General features: G+C 41.6%; 1 protein-coding gene across 2 annotated transcripts; it reads right to left on the bottom strand.

Moving 5' to 3' along the window:
* Positions 1-1,808: 1,808 nt before the first annotated feature.
* On the bottom strand, positions 1,809-20,452 carry LOC123375548 (E3 ubiquitin-protein ligase RNF14-like). 2 transcript variants are annotated; one of them, XM_045026510.1, is made up of 9 exons: positions 20,163-20,452; positions 17,648-17,833; positions 16,775-16,937; positions 13,797-13,948; positions 9,482-10,009; positions 8,742-8,970; positions 7,157-7,329; positions 5,388-5,518; positions 1,809-3,543 (listed from the first exon to the last, which is right to left on the bottom strand). In XM_045026510.1, exons 3-9 carry the CDS (start codon positions 16,926-16,928, stop codon positions 3,534-3,536), a joined length of 1,377 nt encoding a protein of 458 aa, XP_044882445.1. In that variant the 5' UTR covers positions 16,929-16,937; positions 17,648-17,833; positions 20,163-20,452; the 3' UTR covers positions 1,809-3,533. The 2 variants fall into 2 exon arrangements, with proteins under 2 accessions (XP_044882445.1, XP_044882444.1); XM_045026509.1 differs by having other exon boundaries at positions 7,157-7,341; positions 20,163-20,449.
* Positions 20,453-20,454: the final 2 nt, after the last annotated feature.

Here is a 20,454-nt window from a genome sequence, read left to right as displayed (position 1 = left end):
TACAGAGGAAGGCGAAAAACCTCCAGGGCCTCTGTCAATCTGCCCTGGAGGAAAATTCCTTCCCGACCCCAAATATGGCGATCAGTTAAACCCTGAGCATGTGGGCAAGACTCACCAGCCAGCACCCAGGAAAGAATTCTCTGTAGTAACTCAGATCCCATCCCACCCCAGACTGAAGGAATGGAAATACCGGACACACGAGAAGCCACCAAAGATGAACATGTTGCTTTCAAGAAGTTCATTAACAGAGTTGTACAAAAGTATAACAAGAAACCAAGAAGGATGTAGACATAGTGCTTGTTTGTTATAGGAGTGGGTGGGTGAGATTCTGTGGCCTGCATTGTGCAGGAGGTCAGACTAGATGATCATAATGGTCCCTTCTGACCTTAAAGTCTATGAGTCTATGCAAAGAGACCTGTTGTAATTCAGCTGTCCATGAACTTAGCCCATATATTTAACCATCTAAATCCACTTTGTGATGAATGAAACCATCTACTGCTATAGACCTTGCTACTTCCAAAACTCTATTGGTTTTTCCCTTACTACTACCAAAAGGGCTTACATCAAACTACTGAAGTGTAAATCACTGGTGCTGTTTTTTAAGTGGGGGATATGTATTTGTTTACATGGAAATCCTACAAACTATCCATAATGTAACTTTCTACATTAAATGCAGTATTTTTTAATCCAAATAAACTGAGTCATGTTGACTGTCTTTACCCACTAACTCTCAAAGTTTTATTAGGAATTAAAACATCCTGGAAGGCCAGACAGAAATAATTGTAGGGGAAAGAGATGCTCGTGTGTCAGAAAGATGATTAGCGGGCAAAGCTTGATGGTAAGGATTGTCACCGCCCACTGAAAAGGGCTTCTGTGGAAAGAGGAAGAGATGGAAGTAGAACTGGAGGTAAATTCAAGAGTAGTTAAGTTACTTAGGACTCCCTGGATGTGCATAGGACTTTGGTGCTCTTGAAAATTTTACTCTCAACACTTCATTTAAAAGTTAACTGAGACAAAACAATCACAACACATTGCTCGCTATATGGCGGAACCTAAGAAGTGATGCAAGTCTGGGCTGTCTATACATCATTTTGTCTACTACCACCTCTGGATTTAAAAAGCAACTTGTAAAAATAGGCAAGAAAGCATGTTTACTCAATTCCAGAGCCACCTCCTTAAGCTAAAAGCAGCAAAGAGTCTTGTGGCACCTTATAGCCTAACAGACGTTTTAGTACATGCATCTGACGAAGTGGGTATTCACCAACGAAAGCTCATGCTCCAATACGTCTGTCTATAAGGTGCCACAAGACTCTTTGCTGCTTTCACAGATCCAGACTAACACGGCTACCCCTCTGATACTTGACTCCTTCAAACTAGCTTCCATTGTTGCAAGAATTTTGCCTTCATCCTAAATTTGTGTGAAATTGCACCAGAAAAACTGGACGCCCATTTTTAAAGCAGGTCATACACCGTAAGGAGAGATGCTCCTGCTAGAAAAGTTTACAGAGCTGCTGCAGAAAAATTAAATATTTTGCTTGAACCATAACTTGGGCCCTCTAACAGCTATGGGTAAGATACTGTTAAGTAGCTAGAACTATTCCAGCTTCCATAACTTGTCAATCTTTACACACATACCTAAGGCCAGAACTTGGCTCTTAGCAGTCTGATTGCCAAAGACCGTAACATATACTACAGCATTGAGCATCACAAATTGTCCACAGAAGGAAATGGCAAGTTAATGTCTAGGATGTGAAATTAGCAGCAAAAGCACTGAGCCTAGATGCATGTTCTACAGTTAAAAACAAATCTAAATTTTTAAATGACATTTATTCATCTCCCTCTTAATTCATCGTGGTAATATAGATTTACATCCTTTTTACAAAGCTGAGGAACAAGGCTCTTTTGAAACCTTAAAACATGATTTTAAAAGGATAAAAACTTACCAATCTTTTTACTGCATAATATCTCATGGCTATTTCTGCAAATAATGCTTTGAAAACTAACAGGTAGATTGAGAGAGATTAGGAGGCAGACACTCTCTCAAGATACCAAGCATGATAGTGAGTTGTGTAACAGGAATCTTTGTCCCTTCCAGAAATGGACTAAAACTATTTACTCAATTCAGCTAGACAGACATCTGAGTAAAAACTGCATATGAAGAGTTGACCTTGACTCTCTGTATCATAACCTAGCTCCTGAGCCATTCAGGCCCTGCTGTCTTATTTTGAACAAGGTACATGTCTCATTAAAAAGTCAAAGCAGCTGTTTTCTAGCCTATCTTACAGATGAAAAAGTATTTCTAAAAATGTAATCCAAGCATGTTCTCACATTTAAGACTGCTTGTAAATCTACAGGGTTGGGAGAACTGGTTTTCCAATAACTTCGTATTTTGAAGTATGAGAGTGTGGATGAGTGAGCTAGTTCAGATGGAAGGCTGCCCATTACTCCCGGACATTTATTTAGAGGTCTTTGGCCAAAGGACATAATTTCACAAAAAAATTTAACTAGAAATTGAGAAGGAAAAACATGCAGTTAGGGGATTCAAGTCACGATTGTGTACCTGTAAAATTTCAGTTCAGTGTCTGAGGTTGCTTTTCTTTTATTTAAGCACCTCATTAATATTTGAGTCAAGAAAGACTGCACAGAATTTCAGATTGGGCACACAGACTGTTAATATCCATCATTATGAAAATAATCACCAGACCCTATAAATTCCTTCCCTGTTAAGATATGATAGCAATATGGAAATGAATTACTGAAACTGAATCAAGAAGAGTGAGAGTTATGAAAACAGGAAATGTTTGTCAGTAACTTTCTACACCGGACCCAGGCATTAGATCCACTCTGTGGTGGTGGGAGGATGGGAGAAGGAGAAGGAATGGGGGGCAAAAATTCTGCAATTTATCAACCTCTACCACCCCAGTGAAGTGTGTCAGTGTTAGAGCAGTGAGCCACCACAGAAAAATCAGTTTGGATCCAGGTCAGGAAATGCTATGAAAGCAACTGGCTCAGTCTCAGAGAGAAGGGAGAAATTCTTATGCTATGTTTAATAGTCTTCCTGCAATGGACACAAGCAGCTTCACCAAAGGGCTCCAAGGAGAGTACGTGTAGCCCACCTCAGTGATAGGAAAGATTACTGCCAAGTATGTAGGATGGAATCCAGAGATCCTTGCAAGGCCAAACTTCCTGGAGAAATTTCCAAACAGAAATTTCTAGGATGTGTTTCAGAAAAAGGGGCACATTATGGTATTCAGAGTTTCTCAACCATTTGTTAAGCCTTCGGATGACAGTTTGTTCACTCTGTTTAGCACTAAACAGACCTAAACCACTAGAAGAGAAGGGAATTGGTCTCTTCTGTTGGTGGCAACAGCATCCAAATGGTTGTGTAAGCAGCCTGCAGTGTGAAGTGTTACCACTCATCATATGACGGCAAACAAACTTGACGTAAGCAGAAGAGATTCATTTCTGGTTTCTTCAGCATTAGGTGATACAGAACATAATTAGTCTTCATCTTCAGCATCAACATTCATAGCTTAATACAACCTGTGGGACAGGCAAGAATCTGTATTAGGAATCACTAATAAACAGCAACTTGAATTTGAAACTATGATTTGAACTTTGCAGCTTCTTTATTTTTGTCATTTCATTGAAATGCATGTATTGCAACAGCCAAAGTTGAGTCAAATAAAATATTTTGCATTTCTAAACGAACAACAGTGCCTAGTACAATGGTGTCCTGGTCCATGACTAGGGCTCCTAGGCACTATGGTAATAAAAATAAATGATAATTAAGCCTCTAAAGACCCCAGAGAGTATTATTATTAATCATTTTTATTATGGTACTGCCTAAGACCAAACTGGAAGAGAGCCCCATCGTGCTAGGCACTGTTCAAACACAGTAGTTGAGAGTACCTTGTCCTGAAGTGTTTACAATCTAAGTAGACAAGGGTAGAAGAATGGGGTGTAACACAAGAGTGAAAAATGTGATGCAGCAAACACATCAAATTAGTTCAATGATTAATCTATTTTTTGGGGTGTGGGTTTAAATTAGGAGGGAATAAGCTAAATGGAAAGAAAGGAGAAGGGAGACAGAACATTGAAGGGATGGTGGGTAAGACGGATGGGGCAGGGAAGGGGAATTGTGGAGTGAAACTGAGGAGAGGAGAAGAGACGGTGGGGGAGGAAGAGGGAGGGTTGGAGCAAACAGCCAATCAGCATAGGCCAGAAAGTCCAGTCATTAACAATTCTCTGAACATAGATCCTTTCCCCATTTTACAAGCAGGCAAATTGAGGCACAGAAAGTGGATGACTTTTGCTACTGACTTTCATTTATTCGAGGACAAGGAATAGAACTCGGAAGTCCTGACTCCCATTCCCTCCCATGGAAGCATCAATACAATGTCTAATGTAAGAGACTCAACATCCTAGTGCTAATCTTTAAAGCCCTCAATGGTTGGAAGCCTGGCTATAAGACAAGACACTGGTTTCGTTTGTGAAAACTTTCTGTGATCAAAGGTTTTGTTAAGGCTGATGAAGCCCAGAGCAAAATTTTCAGGAGCCAATGGTCATCGTGCCTTCTACAGCCAATGCCCTGTTGCTGGGAAGTTCCTACCACTAGAGGTTAGGAAGAGTCCACATCTTGTTGCCTTTACAGCATAATGCATGACACGCCTCTTTGCACAGCATTTACTTCAAAAATGGCTGTACAGTGACCAGCAACATTTCCTCTGGAGATAAATATTACTGAACACATCCACTTAAGAAAGCAGAATAAGCAATGGAGGGATGAAAAATGTGTCTTAGTATTAATTTGATATGACACTTACATACCACAGTGAGGGGTATATTATACATGCCCAGAAAGATTTGGGAATGGAATATAATTTTAAAGAATTCTTTGATCCTGCTTGATTAGCAAAACATTCCAAGATACAGAATGCAAGTCAGTGAACCAAGCTTTCATACTAATACTCCTCTCATCCACTTCCCCTACCATCTACCCAAGTAGCAATGATCTCCTCTATTCTTCCACACAATCCCAATGCTGATGGCATTTGTCTCCAGTTCTGCAGTTCCTTTAGCGCTGCCTTCCTACATATTTATACCAGATTCACCATTGTCATATCTGAGCAACCTATACATGAAAATGAACCATTCCAACAACAGTGAAAAAAAATCCCTCAAAGGCATACCATATTGCAAATCATATCTGAAAACATGTTATTCTTTTGCCTACATCTCAAAATTTCTCTCATTTGTATTTAAACTTTGTAACTAGCTATGTAATTAAGTGAAAAATTATTTAGGGAGGAAGGGGGGCTTGCAAGAAAAATGCTATACATATGGAGCTTGTACTGTGTTTGAGGGCATATATTGTGAATACGTACCGCTTAAAGCATGGGGAAGATTTATCTCTGAAGTGCCCATATGGTTTCGCCCAAGACAGACAACCCATACAAAGCCAGCAGAAGTACTGCCTGCAGCCAGTGCATATCATCTTGTTACAACCATCTCGTTTCTGGTGGGGGAAACAAACAGGGAATAGCAGTAAGAATTAACCATATAATATATATGGAGATATACCTATCTCATAGAACTGGAAGGGACCTTGAAAGGTCATCGAGTCCAGCCCCCTGCTTTCACTAGCAGGACCAAGTATTGATTCTTGCCCCAGATCCCTAAATGGCCCCCTCAAGGATTGAACTCACAAACCACTGAGCTATCCCATCTCATGTCACTTCTAAGCCTTCAAACCTGCCTTTGTGCAACACCAGCAATCAGTATGCCACAAACGACAGAAACGTGTATTTTCAGAAATGGAACATCTGTACAGCATTTTACTACATCACACCAACTTTGACAGACTACAAAAAAATTTAACTATAAAAGTTTTTTTATAGACTGTTTAGCCACTGTATGACTAAACGAACAATTTTATTCAAAATAAATAACTTTTCATCACCAGTTATTTCATTCAACAATAAGGTCACCAGCTGGGTCTGAGCTCTGGATCTTCAGATCCCCAGCACAGATCCCTGCCTACTTGAACTATAGGAGTAATTATCCTCCATGCGGACTAGCCACTAAAGGGGGGACCTAAGTTACCTAAGACAATTATGCCAGACAGTTACACAGCTATTTGTTAGATAGCAGTATAATACTACATCAGGATTCCTGGGTTCTATCTCTGGCTCTGGAAAGGGACTGGCACATAGATAGGATAATCAAAATACATTGTTTTGGCATATTCAGCCTGAAAGGCAGTGTTGCAAAGTGGCTAAAACTTGATTCTGCTATATTACAGACCTGTCTTCTTCCCAATTCTCCTTGAAGTGACTTGGGATAATCTGTTAATTTATCTGCACAATGGGAGACGAATACTTGACTGCCTTCTAGGATTGGGATACAAGGCCATGGTCAATATTAAAGTCTGAAATGGATGGAAATACTAACAGCAATCAGTAGAAGTGAGGTTTGAAATTATGGTCTTTTGGCTCCCAGCTCAGTACACTTTTCCCTAGTTTACAGAATATTTGGTGGCAAAAGAATCTCCCTGGAGTCTGCGGAGCACTGCCTGCCTTTGTGGTACAGGGAGCCTGATTCAACCAAATCACAAAATGGACCATAAAAATCTAGTATCCTTGTGAGGTCTGTTGCATTCTCCCCACTTCAGTCTGGTTTCAGGAGATGTGTACCCACAGGAGGAGTTTCCTCTTACTGTAATGCCAACTGCTTCTGCTGGCTGCAGAAGTGAGGACAAGCTCTATTACAAGTGTAAGTCTACAGTATTGGTGAATGTCCTTCCCTGTTTGTGAACCAGTAGCCTGTGTCACAGCAGCATTATTTGGCTGCATTACTAAACAAACTGGAATCCTCACTTTTTCCTGAACTGTTTGTTGGCAATTACCAGCACCTGGGGAACTACTGATGAATACCTTTAAAAACTGAAAATACCTACTTTTTATTAAATGTAACACTCAAAAGTAAGACTAGAGTAGCCAGCAGCAGCGATGAGTTACAAATGGAATCATATGGAACCTACGAATGAAAGTCCTAATTCCCTGGCACTGGTCCCCATAGTGAATTGCATTAGCAACATACGACAGTAACAATTAAGAACAAATGTCATTCTCCAAGTTTGGCCCAATAAACTCACCTGTACACGAATGCCACAATGAGGGCAGGCCCTTGAGTTCTTTTCTAGCCATTCTTTACTTTCCAGCTCCTCAAGGGCTTTCCGAATCCCTCCTTTGCCATAGCACTGCTCCAGAAATATTTTAGTGGCCTCATCTGCTTCTTGGTACTCATTACGCAAATCCATTCGCTTTTCTAAGGAGTGAACTATAGACACAGAACAACACATTAGCCTTACATACCGCACTGCATATGGAAGTCACACTCTTAGCTAAGACGATCAGCCAAACTCATTGTAAACATAATCCAGGAGATTCCAAAGATTGCAAGGGTCAAGAGGATCCCAATAATCGTGATAAGAGAATGAGGCAGCAACAGCCACCCAGAAGTTCTACCCAGTATATACTATATACTAGTATAATCTACCACCTCTCAGCTGTGGAAACTCCAGGACCAACAAAACAGAACACACCAGGGACAAGTACTTTATATCTCTCTTTTAAACACGTTATGTTTGAGATTCTCAACAAGATGTTCCTTCTACTATTTCATAAATATCTGCTCAATGTGCAGCTGCAGTTAAAAAAGCAAACAAAATGGTAGGATGCACGAGGTACAGAATGAAAGTTTATATTGAAAATATTGCAATTCCATTATATGAATCGCCTTTGCCGGGAATGCTGTGTTCCAGTCACCCTACTTGAATAACCTTAAAGAGGAAATAAAAGGTTTGTGACCAAAACAATTACAGGCATGGAAATAAAATTCATATGACATGCGACTGAAAAGATTAGGATTGTTTAGTTCAGAGGGGAGACAAATAAGAGTGTACACGATAAAGGTATACAGTAGATTAGACACTTCTATTTACCCTCTCTTGTAATAAGGACTGTCAATAAAATTGAAATAGGTAGCGTATTAAAAATTGATGAAAGGAAATATTTTTTGCTAACACCATACATTTAGTGGAACTCTATCACAAGACATCAAGGCCAAATGCTCAACAAGATTCAAAAAAAGAAATGGACATTTATATAGATAATATTTTGAGTTACATTAGTATGGATTTTAAAATGTGTGGAATATAAACCCTCATGCTTCATGGCATATGGGTAAACTCCTCAAAGGCTGGAAGAAACTTCCTGTGGACATGTTATTCCATAAATGTCCACTTTAGGGTTTCTTGTACCTACCCTCAAGCGTTTGCTACCAGCCACTGTGGGAAACCGGAAGGTACTCTGTGTATCATATTTCCTTCTAAGTTATCGATCATAATTTTGCTTTTAGAAACCTCAAGATATACAAATGGGTATAGTGAGCAACTACAATGCCATAACCACTGTCCTTCTGAACTGTGTCATTTGTTCATCTAACTTGTTGCAGCATGTCTAGACATTCAACTGTAAACTCTTCAGGGCAGAGGCCAGCTCTTCAACTACATTTAACCTCTCATCCTCATTAGACAGAGAGTACCACCACACAGACAGACAAAGGTGTCAACTCACTTACGCCTAGAAATGTTTCTGAGTATCTACTTAAAGTCACTGTATTCTAAAGTGAAAGCTGCAATTCTCTGTGTGTTCCATTTCCAAAACAGTGCAACTCACCTGCAGTGACTTTACATGGAGAGACTCCATGATAAGACATTTTACAGAGGGTACAGAAGGCATAGTTGCAACTGGAACATATGCCCATGGTGCAACCTGGCTCTTGCATCACTGGAGTCTGACAGCATGGACGAGGACAATATACCACGTCTGCCATCAAGTCCAAGCTGGACTGCAGAAGTAGGCGATCATAACGTGCAAACAACTCCTCTCCAACCAGTTCCTTAACCTAAACAAAAAGATAGAACATTATATTTGCTGGATTCAGATGTTCAATCTATTAGCTCTGGTAGAAAAAACTTTTTTAGGACATGGGTACCAACAACTAGTTTGAATTTGCTTTAGCACATTTTAAAACATGACTCTCATGACTCTAAAGTATGCAAGTTATTGATGATACTCTAATTACATCTGCAGCTTCTGTATTAAGTATTCTGAAGAAGAGATTCACTAGCAATTCAAATACTGGGCACTGACAGTCCCACAGTGAAAACAATTAGCACAGTCAGTGGGATCATATTAATTCAAATTGGTGTCCAAAAGACATCTGAAACTAACAGTGGGCAAAACTGGTGCCAGGTGATCTAATTTTCACTCAGGAGTGTGTAAGTGGCCTCTGGGTAGCATGAAAAGACTCTGTACTTTAATTACTATGGTTTGAGCAAAAATCAATTATATACAATTCAGCTTTGTAGTAAGCTAGAGGTGTGCATGCATTGATTATATACTTCTGCTATTACCTGGCCAGGAGTAGCAACAGAAGAACACTTTGGTTCTGGACAGCTGAGGCAGTGGACCTGACCATCCCTGATCTGAATTTCAAAGTAGTCCTTTAAACAGGATTTGCAGTATATATGCCTGCACTTCATGAAGTACATACATTCACTACCCAGCTTCTCAGAAAAACAGATGCTGCACAAGAACATTTTACTGTTAAAGCATTTTTTCTGCTGAGCCTGATCAAAGTCCAAGATTTCCCCTATCAGACTTGACAGAGACTCCACATCCTGTACAGCTCTTTCATCAAGGATTTCTTCTTGTCCTGTTGCAGCACCTGCTGCACCACAACCATCCAGCTCAGCATTCAGAGGAAACACAGATGTCCTGCTCTGCCCATTTTCTCGATGGCACAGTTTTAGTTCATATGGGGAGGTGATGTTCAGGTAAGCTAGTGTTTCTTCCTTAAGAAACTGCATCCAGGCGAACAAGACCACACAGTCTCGGTTCTCTTCCCACAAGTTGTCTAAGTGCTTGCAAAGTGCAGTAAGCTAGAAAAGAAAAGTTTGAGCTTAGAACCCAAAAAGAACAGCTCCATCTTCCAACAACTCCTGACTTATCTTAGAACAATTTCCCTCTCATATGGTACCTTTTAAGGCAGCTTCAGATTTCAAGTTTAGGCCATGAACTAATTTAGTTTAACAAGGTCTTTGTTGTTTGTACTCATTGGGAAACTGTAAGAGAGCATCACTTTACACCCTCACTTGATCACTTGCTAACCTCCTCAATCAGCATAAATCCTCAATCTACATCTTATGCTATACAGAAAAAGTTTACTGCATTACAAAATATTAGAAAGTATTGCAAGTAATTGTAAAGAAATGTAGATTTAGAAATAAAAATTATATGATGTGATAAGTAACATAGATAACAGTTCTATATGCTTTACTGTATGGATTAAATAACAATTGCTTCAAGGTGACCTAGCGAAAATATTTTTAAAATATGTCTGGTGCCCGGCCTTTTTATCTTTAAAGAAAGCTTGAAGAGTTTGTTTTCAAGTCTCTCTCCTGTTGGATCTTCCCTCAGAAGTATCAAAATGTCAGGTCTTGTCTTCCCTATTTTTAATTGAGGACTCAGCTATACGCTGGGTGGGATTTTTGTTCGGTTTTTGAGTCCTTAGTTGTCAGGGTGCTCAATCTTAAACATACATTTCCTTCCAATTGTTCCCTCCATGTCTGAATTAAATAGGTACACAGAACAGAAGTTTTAAACAGTCGGTTAAAATCACTCCCCTTCTCAAATCAGTTTTCACTTCCTTGATAATCTGATATCCAAATTGGTCCACAGAATCTTCCAGGAAAGATGGGGTAGGACAAGGCCTCAATTTCAAAAGTAAAAAACATACAGGAAAAACTAATTTTGAATATCATCTTGCCTTCTTCATAAATCATAAGGCAGAAAAAATTGACACCTAATTTCCCACCACCTTTGCAGTCATATTTAAATTTATAAATTAAAAGCCACCTGTATCATAATCAGAACTCATTTCCTTTGAAGTGAATAGGTAAGAACACTCTAATTACTGCCAGACCTATATACAGATATTTTGGGTTACAGGAGGAAGTTATTTTTAGTGAACAACCAAAACAAAGTAACTACGATGCATATTTACAATCTCAACTTTGAAGTTCTGAGTTTAATGAAAGAAGTCAGCCTCATTATCCTGACTAGACTAAATGTAGCACATTTGGAAGCCAATTCAAGATTCAGCCAACTACTCACGTATGGTTTTAAGAATAATGCTTTAAGTGTTTTATCATCTGATGTACTTTAATGGTGTTATTTAAAACATTAAAATCTGTATATACAATAGATATTACATGCTGTATGAATTAGTGCAGGCATTTGCCTTTTGGACTTTCAAACAATGAACACATTCTAATGTTGTGTACTGGAATAGACATCTGCTTTGTACCAGAGACTTCCTCCTCTTCTACTTCTCCCTGACTTGCAGTGAAATTTTAGTATTCCAGTTTCCTTAGTAATTTAAGCATAGTTAGGATATGAGTATTCTGCTTATCTTGCAACTAACTTTATTTGTTGTGAGTGTTAGTTCACTAGCAGCAGTGCACTTTGAAGACAGTCTGAATTCTTGGCCGATTAGCAAGTTTCCATTCATAACCTTTAGTTCCTCTCTTCCAAATTATACTAACCAATCACTGCTCATGCATTGAAACAGCTCATGCTACAATTACTGCATGTTAATTCAGACAACGATTATTGCTGTTTCAGTAAAAGTCAAGTTAACTCAAATGTGATCACCTCACCTGAGTGCACATTTCCCAAAGACTAAAAACTGGACATGTTAATTGGATGATGTTTACTCTGAAAAAGCCTAATCTACGGAAAGAAACTGAATCTCTATCTTCCTCCCTGATCTCTTATACAGCAGGCTATAGAAGGAAAATAAATGTTAACTTTAATAACTCCAACGTATAATTTACAAACAAGGGACATCCCTCCACATACCAAGTTTGTGCTGCTCTTACTAAATTCTCCACTGCTCAACAATGAACTCTAGGTGCACAGTCTAGTTGTATGATCAGGCACAATGTTTTGATCACAATATTCAGTGGAATTATTTGTACACTGACTACCACAATGGAGCTTGCCCGTAGATGCTACTGTAATACAATAACAGCATACAAGAAATAAAGGCCTATGCAACTGAAATTTTAGTTCATTTATGGGAAAAAATCTAGATGACATGCTTGTTTTATATAAACTCACTGCTGCACAGCAAAGAATTCAACAGATATAGCTCCATGTTAGACAATTTTTATTCAAGGGATACCAGCTATTTTGCAAATATCCAGTAACATTAGAAAAAGTTAATGCAATAATAAAGAATTCAATTGGAAGTATCCAGATGTTTTACCCACTGTACCCAAACATATGGATGCATTCTTCCACCTATGAAAAGATATGGGTTGTTGTCCTGTATAATCTCACTACCTAATGCAGGTTTTTGGTTTGTGTAATTTTTTAAAAATGTATACATCTCGTACACAGTTAGTTCTGATAATGTGTTTTTGAATAAGCACATTCAAAATGCTTTAAAGTTACATTATTTTTATAATCCACTTGCTCTCTTTCTTGCAAGTTTGAAATAGAAGTGTCCTCAGGGAAGACGGCTCTCTATCCACACGTGCATCCTGGATTGTTATTTTTGGATTGCTCTCAAATGCTGGGTTAATAGCATCACATGTTTACTAACATCAGAAAAGGCAGGTTAAATTCTGGGGCTAACAGTCCTAACAGCATCTCAAGATCTTTAGCTGCTGTTGACAGAGCTATTCCTCTCTCCAGAGATTTTAAAAATACACACACTTGTGTTCTTTCACTAAAAAATTTTGTTCTTCAAGAAAATATTTTACAGTATCTTACTCTTAAATATTAAAAAAAAAAAAAAAAAAAAAAAAAGAATTTCAAGAAGAATATTTATACATTAATACCTGCCCTTCTTAAACGGTGGAAGGCACCTGAGTCTCATGAGACACAATACAAAAGATTTTCAGGTATAGGCTGTATTTGCACAGCACAGTATATTTATATTCACATATACCTACTCTATAATGCACAGGATATAAGCAGAGATGAAACAGGACATCAAATCCCTACGACTGGGATTTTCAAAAGTGCCTAAAGGCCAGATTTCCAAATAGGTGCCGATAGATGCAGATAAGCACCCAGTAAGGTTTACAAAGCACCTAAAGCACGTTAGGTGCCCAATACCCATTGAAATCAATGGGTGTTAATCACCTAGGGACGTCTAAAAATGCCACTATGCATCTCTCTGCATCTTTAGTACCTTTAAAATTCTGGCCATAAGTGACTTAGGAACAGTCATATTTTCAAAAATGATCTCAGCACTTGAAAGTCTACGTTTCATTGACAGTCAGTGGGACTTAGTCACTTAAATGCTTTTAAAAATTTTACTCTAAATGATTTAGCAGCCTAAATTCTATTGATTTTCTATGAGACTTGTGCATCTAAGTAATTAAGATTCTTTTGAAAATCCCATCCTTTATCTTTAAGAATCTTGCAGCATGAAGAGAAAGAGACTGTTGGCAAAGGGCGCCAATAAAAACTACTTCTTACACAATTCATTAGAAGTATGTATTATATTTCATGATGCTAATTGTTTCCTCCAACTGAACCTGGATGTTGAAAGCAAAGTTCTATCCAACTATTCCTTCACCCGCTGCATTTACAAGAAATTTTTTTTATGTTCCTGAAAGGTACAAGAAGTGCCAAAAAGATTTTAAAGCAAACCTGGGTCGGGGAGAGCCACTTGCTGCTGAGTGTGAACACAGGCGGAGAGACTGATGGGTAATCTGGTGGGAGTTCAAAATTCAGTACAAGTGGAGGCAGAAAGCAAATTGTGTATTCATATCCACTGTTCTGGAGACACTCTGTGGGACTTCCTGAACCAAAGACAATTGATTGACACAAGGAGAGAGAGAGAAAGAGAGAGAGATCAACAGAACTATGATTATAGGTGTTGCAGCCTAATGCAGTTTAACAGTAAGATAAAGTTCCCAAGAAACTTCTTTTCATTTGATAAATTTTTAGTTTAACTGCTTTACTCAGACTTAAGTAAACAATGTGCCTTTTTAGTGCTATAACATTTCATAAACAGTTGTGTGCTGGAGGCTGAATCAGTGAATATTGACTTTGCTAGTACTATGATCTGTCAGACAAATCACAAACCAGTTAGTCTGGAAAGGCAAATCCTCAAGAATAAGGGTAAATATACTTTGTTGTTCTAAGAACAAGAAAAGGAACAAGCCTCTCTAATTTTGATCATTTATCATAGACAGTTTTCCTTAGAGAAAAAGCAAATTCCTATTTCAGAGCTCTTTCCAGAGAAGGGAGTGTCTAGTGGACAGAGCACAGCATTGAGGAGCTGTCACTGTTTCACTGTACGACCTTGTTAATAGGTAAACTGAAGCAGAGAAACCTCTGATGGAGTTATTAACCACTTCACAGATTGGGAAGCTTAAAAGGACACAATTAACTTGAAAAATAGTCAAATTAAAAACAGAATTAGAAGTAATTTCAAGTCCCTCTGCCAAATGTTTAAAAGTGCGGGTTTGTTATCTGTTATTTGTGTTGCTGAGTTTGACCCATACAAACAAGGGAAACTGAATGATTGCATATGGGAACCAAGGAAGCCAGCTACACATGCACAATGGTGTCAAATAAACAAATTAAATCACCTGAACAAATACAAAATAATATTTTCTTGAAACTGACAGTTATAGTAATGCTCGGTGTTACCTGCAACAGTAGGCAATTTTTTTCCCAAAGAGAAGTATCATATTTCAATTGACAGTGTTCTTTAACTAATATTTCAAAACCAGGGGCGGCTCTAGGCACCAGAAAAACAAGCAGGTGCTTGGGGTGGCAAAATTATCAGGGGCGGCATAATGCTGGGGCCCCAGATCCGACCTGAGGCAGTGTCCTGGGCTGGATCCCAACCGCTCTGTTGTTCTCTGACCGGGTGCCGTCGCAGCTGTGCGGCGGGGCAGGAGGACCCGGCTCAGTGGGGAGCATGTCCCTGCTGCTCTCCCATGGGCAGCGGCCAGCCCCCCCTCAGGCAGGAGGCAGTAGCGCAGCCCTGCCCCGGTCGCGGAGCGTAGGGGGTGGCAGCGGAACGTAGCGGCAGGGCGGGCCGCTCCTCCAGCGCCGCCTTCAGGCTTCTCCTCGGCTTGTCCCCACCTCCACCTCCACCTCCCTACGCCGCCTCCTGCCCGGGGAGGGGAGCAGCAGCCCGGGCTGAGCCGAACTCGTGCCACTGTGCAGGCCGAGCCTGTGGCTGGCTCGCAGGTGTCCCGGGGAGTGGGAGGCCTGGGGACACTGTCCTGTAATCATCAGCGGCCGGCTGCTCTGCCTCAGGCCCCAGCAGCCGAACCCCGCAGCTGCCCCAGCTCGCTCCATGTGAGAGCTACAGCTGGCTCTGTCCCCGGCCACACCGCCGGATGACCGCCCAGGACTTTGGGGTGTTGCTGAGGCTGCCCCAAGCCAGGCTCCCCGGGGTCCGCTGACCCTCCAGCCACGAGGGCCCTAAGCCAGTGTGGGAGCCGGGCTGCAGCCCTGCTCTCAGAGCCTCCTCCCCTTCCCGCGCTGCATAGCAAGATGTGGGACGGTGGGCAGGGCTGCTACAGCCATTTCAGACTGGGACTGGCGCCGGGGAAGCGGAGGTGATTGTGCCCTGGCTTGAGAGACCGAGCAGCCCCCTCTCTCACCCCCCCAACCCAACGCCCGCTGCTTGCTCCTGCCGGCATGGGGCTGGACGCCCAGCTCTGGAGGGCAGCACCAAGCCCCTGGGCGTGCTCGCGGGGAAGGAGAGACAGGAGGCGGAGCTGTTCGGTGTCTCCCACGCAGCTCCAGGCCCCTCTAGCTACTTGGCAGCAACAGCCAAGCAGTGTGGTAGCCCGCCAGCAGTGTGACTTGGTCCAACCCGCACAGGCCACATGAGCCCTGGGGTTGGCGCTGATGTCCTGCCTATGCCAAGGCCTCTGGCGCAGGGGCAGTCCTAGCTCTGCCCAGGCAGACACAGCCCAGCTCGCTCCATAGTCAGCCCAGTGAGTAAATGAGTACACTGGTAGGAAATTGTTTTATTTCACTAACTACTAATTCTCTGTTTTCATTTTTTTTTTTAATTTAAAGAGTCAAAAACAAAACAAAAAAAATTGCAAAGTGCACACGTGTAAAAGCAAAAAAAAAAGCCCTGTTCAAAACACAGTCTCAGATGAAAGGCACTACAGAAATGCAATACAATGCAAAAGCACACCAGATGGACATGAAAACAACACTTAAAGACCTAGACTAGTTTGCTCCAAGGGTCCCCCATGGTCTAATGAATGCTCAATTCACACAAAAATATTCCAACTTTAATTTAAAATATTTTAGGGGAAAAAAAGTATTTTGAAACAACAGATGAATTCTCCTTAGCAAGTAATTTGAACAAACCATTAAAAATTCCATTCTAGGAAGCTACTATATTTGAAATTTAAAAGTCCACCCTCTTTAGTTTTGATCTTAAAGCAAGAATAACATTGTGAAGTTATAGGTAGGTATGTTTGATACCCATCCCAGCTGTAATTTGTGATAAACTGTTCATGACCTCAAAGTTCTAAGAAGAGAAAATGAAGACTGTTTGGGTAACCACCTTTGGAACATGTGTATGAAAATAGACTATTCTAATAAAACCTAATTTCAACATAATGCAAAACATCTGGACTCACCTCTCACAAATATTTTGAAGTTTTGGGGCAACTCCAGACAAATTCTTGTTTCTCCTCCTTGGGCAGAGTCTGCCCTCTTAAATTCATCTTCATCATAAATACTAGCTAGAGCCAGCAGCTCATCCTCCTGAGCTTCCTTATCTTGTGAAGACATTTAACTTTTCTGCAGAATTAAGAAAACCAACCAAAAAAATCAGTTAGGACTAAACAGAGAAGTCTAACGGTCTGTTAATGTATATATTTAATGTTATTGGAATTTAGAAGAAATTTAGAAGAAACAATAAAACATGAAAACACTACCAAACATAATTACTCTTTCTTCAGGTTAAAGATCCTGCACATGTTCTATCATTTGTTGGCAATTTTAAAGTTACAAAATAATGTCTCTCTTCAAAACTTTGATCATGAGAAACCAACTCTTAGAAAGTCTGAGACTGAAGAACACTGTAGATTGAAATATGCAATGGAGTGTTAATAGTATCAAGACGGCACTTTGTTAATGCTTGAGATGGAACCACAGACCAAAGAAGGGACAAAGACAGGAGAGGGGAAGGAAGTAGTAACAGTGTAGCTCTCGTTCAGTAGACTGACTATCACCTACATGCGTCTGGCGAAGTGGGTATTCACCCACGAAAGCTCATGCTCCAATACATCTGTTAGTCTTTAAGGTGCCACAGGACTCTTTGTTGCTTATCACCTACTGGGTACATCTAAAAATATATTTTTCATTACAATTATTTCAAATGACAAGCAAGAACACACAGACCCCAAACAGACATCATGTTGGTGCATTTCTATACCGTTTCAGTAAACAATTTAAAGGTGCTTTAAAAAAAACAAAAACAAAAAAAACCACCTTTGCAATTTCATTACCTTTTCAGTTACAATTGCAAAACAGTAGCAACTAGAGTTGCAGGTACTGTTAGTGACCCAGCACAGACACTGCTCATTCTTCAGAGGGAACTGGGAGTCACAAGCTTTTTCTGTGGGAAAGCAAGAAGACTGTAGGTTCTGTTGCCAGGGCAGACATGGTGATGAACCTCAGTATTTGTCTGCTACCTATAACAAAAAATTAGAGAGATTAAAATCCTCTCAGCATTTCCATGATGAGCTGCTATCATCAACTGTTTCACTCACGTGAGCCTTGGCATGCACACTCAATGACCTAGAGATTTTTTGTTTGTTTGTTTTTAAAGCTTCCATAGTACACATCTCAGTTATGTATGTTAGCCCTGATCCTGCAACTGGATCTATTAGTGCAGACCCATGGGCTGGGCACAGTCCTACTGAAGTCAATGGGGTTCCATGCTAGTGGATCCAATTGCAGGATTGGGTGCTTACCTTATTACAGCACAGAAAAACTGCCCACTGGTAAATAGTGATGGGTCGGTGGAGATCTGTTTCAAACCATTTGAAGTTATCCATGAGATTCAAATGAGTAAAAATTGTACATTGCTCGGGTGGTTATAGCCACCCAACCATTGTCTTCCTGCCTTGTAACACCACCTAAGCCACGTTATAAGCAACCAAATAATAAGGTACCGCTAGTTATGTTTTAGCTCTACATGTGTGTGTGTAACTTTTATTGTTTGAATGGTACTTTAACATGAGACTAGACAGAGTCATTGTCACCTGAATCAAACAGTGACTTGTGCTATTTAGTAATTAAACCTTTGGAATCTTGTGAATAAAGCATCACTTCTTAAATGACTTTTATGTCCAGTCTCTGCGCAAGTCTAGATTAACCATTAACAATGGGCAGATTAACCATTAACAATGAAAATGAAAAAAATATTTTACCCTTCCACGGTACGTCAGTAGAAAGAGCACGTGGCCCTTTATTAATATTATCATCCCCATTTTACAGATGAAGAAACTGAAGCATACAGACTTTAAATTGTTTGCCCAAGGTCAAAAAAACAGGAGTAGAAGCCAGGTGGAATGCTGATGTCAGTGTGAAAGGTGAGAGCACAGCACAGTGGAGGTCTCAGAGGAGGAGAAAGTCAGAGCTTTCCCATGGACTGGTGTGAATCCTGATACTGGGACCTGACTTCAGTTCGTTTGGTGGGGTTGACGTGCTGTACTAGAGGAAGAAAATCTGGCAGACAGGGGACTGCAGTTGACAAAAGGTTCCGTTTATGGAGCAGAATTTGATGCTGATAAAGTGTGCAGTGTTATTGTAACTGTGTTGGTCCCAGGATATTAGGAGATAAGGTGAGTGAGGTAATCTCTCTGATTGGACCAACTTCTGTTGGTGAGAGGCACAAGATTTTGAGCTACACAGAGCTCTTCCTCAGGCCTGGGCTTGATGATGATAAGAAGTGAGTCTTAATAAAGTCATAAGAGTTTATTAAAATGTGGTAGTTGGAGCCCCAAACGGTATGTTTTAAACCAGCCACTTTCTAGAAATCTTTACACCAAGAAGGGCAACTAAAGCAAGACAAACACAAAATGTTTGTTTCCTAAAGGCCGTATTAACCTCTTCGGTGCAGCGTTAGGCATCAGCTACGTGACATAAAACAAATGTGCAGTGCTGACTCGTGTACCTGGATCACAACCTCTTTTTTCAGAGTTCTGGGTGTGAGTTCTCCTGTTGTGAGCAATACTGTGTGAAACCAAAACTGAAACTAGGAACGGAAACTATATACAGAATCAAAAGATTTTTGTAATGCTTTTATACTTATCATATTCTCCTCTGTTTTAATTAAGGCCCCAACTCTACCTGTTGCAATGTGTGGGTATGAGGGTCCACTCATACTGTCAGTTGCAGGACTGAGGCCTTTGTCTATCTAGTTTAGAGTTATGTGTCTCAAATATTTTGCTAGACACATGTTCCAAGCAATATACATTTCCTTCCCACAGAAAGCCTGAATCACGTGGAGCGAGGGGATGGCTTCTGTTCCGGGAGGCTGCTGTCTAGTTCCACCCCCCCAGCCTGTAATTTTCAGGTGTGTCCTGGGCTCTCGGCCAAGGCACCGGCACTGACTTTTGGAGGGGGTGGGGGGGTTACAATCCGTACGGTAGTTTTCCTTGGAGGGTCTCCCAAGCCCGGGCTCTCGGCTGCCCTCCCACAAGGCTGTAAGGGGCAGGGAGGGGTTCAGGCGGGTGGCAGCGGTGTGTCGCTCTGGGTGCTCGCAGCCCCACGCCCAGGGCAGGGGCGGCTGATTCTCGCGGCCCCTAGGCCCGCGGCTCGGGGTGCCCGGCAGAGCCCCGGGGGGCGGGCCTGGCTGGGGGGGTCACCCTCCCTCTGCTCCCCGCCCCGGTTCCCCACCGCGACCGCTCCCTCTCTCGGCCGGGGCGGGGGATCGGCTCTCCCTAGAGCCCCACAATCCCCGCCGGGCGGCCTAGAAAGCCGCGGCGCTCGCGTACCCGCCCTGCCGGGCCTCACCTGCTGGTATCGGCCGCTGCTGGGCTCGGCGGCCGCCGCCATGGCGCTGGAGAGGGAGTGGCAGGCGGAGAGAGGAGACCGGGCGGAGGCCCCGCGGGGCTGGCTGGGGTCGGAGGGTCCCGACACAGGTCGGGGCGGCTCTGGAAGTGGCGCGGCTCCGCTCAGCCACCCCTGCCGGCCTCCCACACTCAATGGGCGCCGCCCGCCCCTGCTGCTCCCGCTGCCGCTGCTGGAGGCGGAGGTTCGCAAGCGCAGCGCTGCCGGGTCACTGGCTGCTGCCTGCTCAGCGCCA

This window comes from Mauremys mutica, chromosome 8 (assembly GCF_020497125.1).
Source record: "Mauremys mutica isolate MM-2020 ecotype Southern chromosome 8, ASM2049712v1, whole genome shotgun sequence".
In the NCBI taxonomy this organism is placed as follows: domain Eukaryota; kingdom Metazoa; phylum Chordata; order Testudines; family Geoemydidae; genus Mauremys; species Mauremys mutica.
This window is presented reverse-complemented; position numbering and strand designations above follow the sequence as displayed.

Bases quoted from the DNA above. Each gene is read 5' to 3' on its own strand.
- LOC123375548 (XM_045026509.1), bottom strand. From the start codon at position 16,928: ATGTCTTCACAAGATAAGGAAGCTCAGGAGGATGAGCTGCTGGCTCTA. The intron at 10,010-13,796 runs GTTTGCTTTAAA...TTTCTTTTCTAG, and splicing joins AGTGGCTCTCCCCGACCCAG to CTTACTGCACTTTGCAAGCA. The intron at 7,342-8,741 runs GTGAGTTGCACT...CTGTGTCTATAG, and splicing joins TCCATGTAAAGTCACTGCAG to TTCACTCCTTAGAAAAGCGA.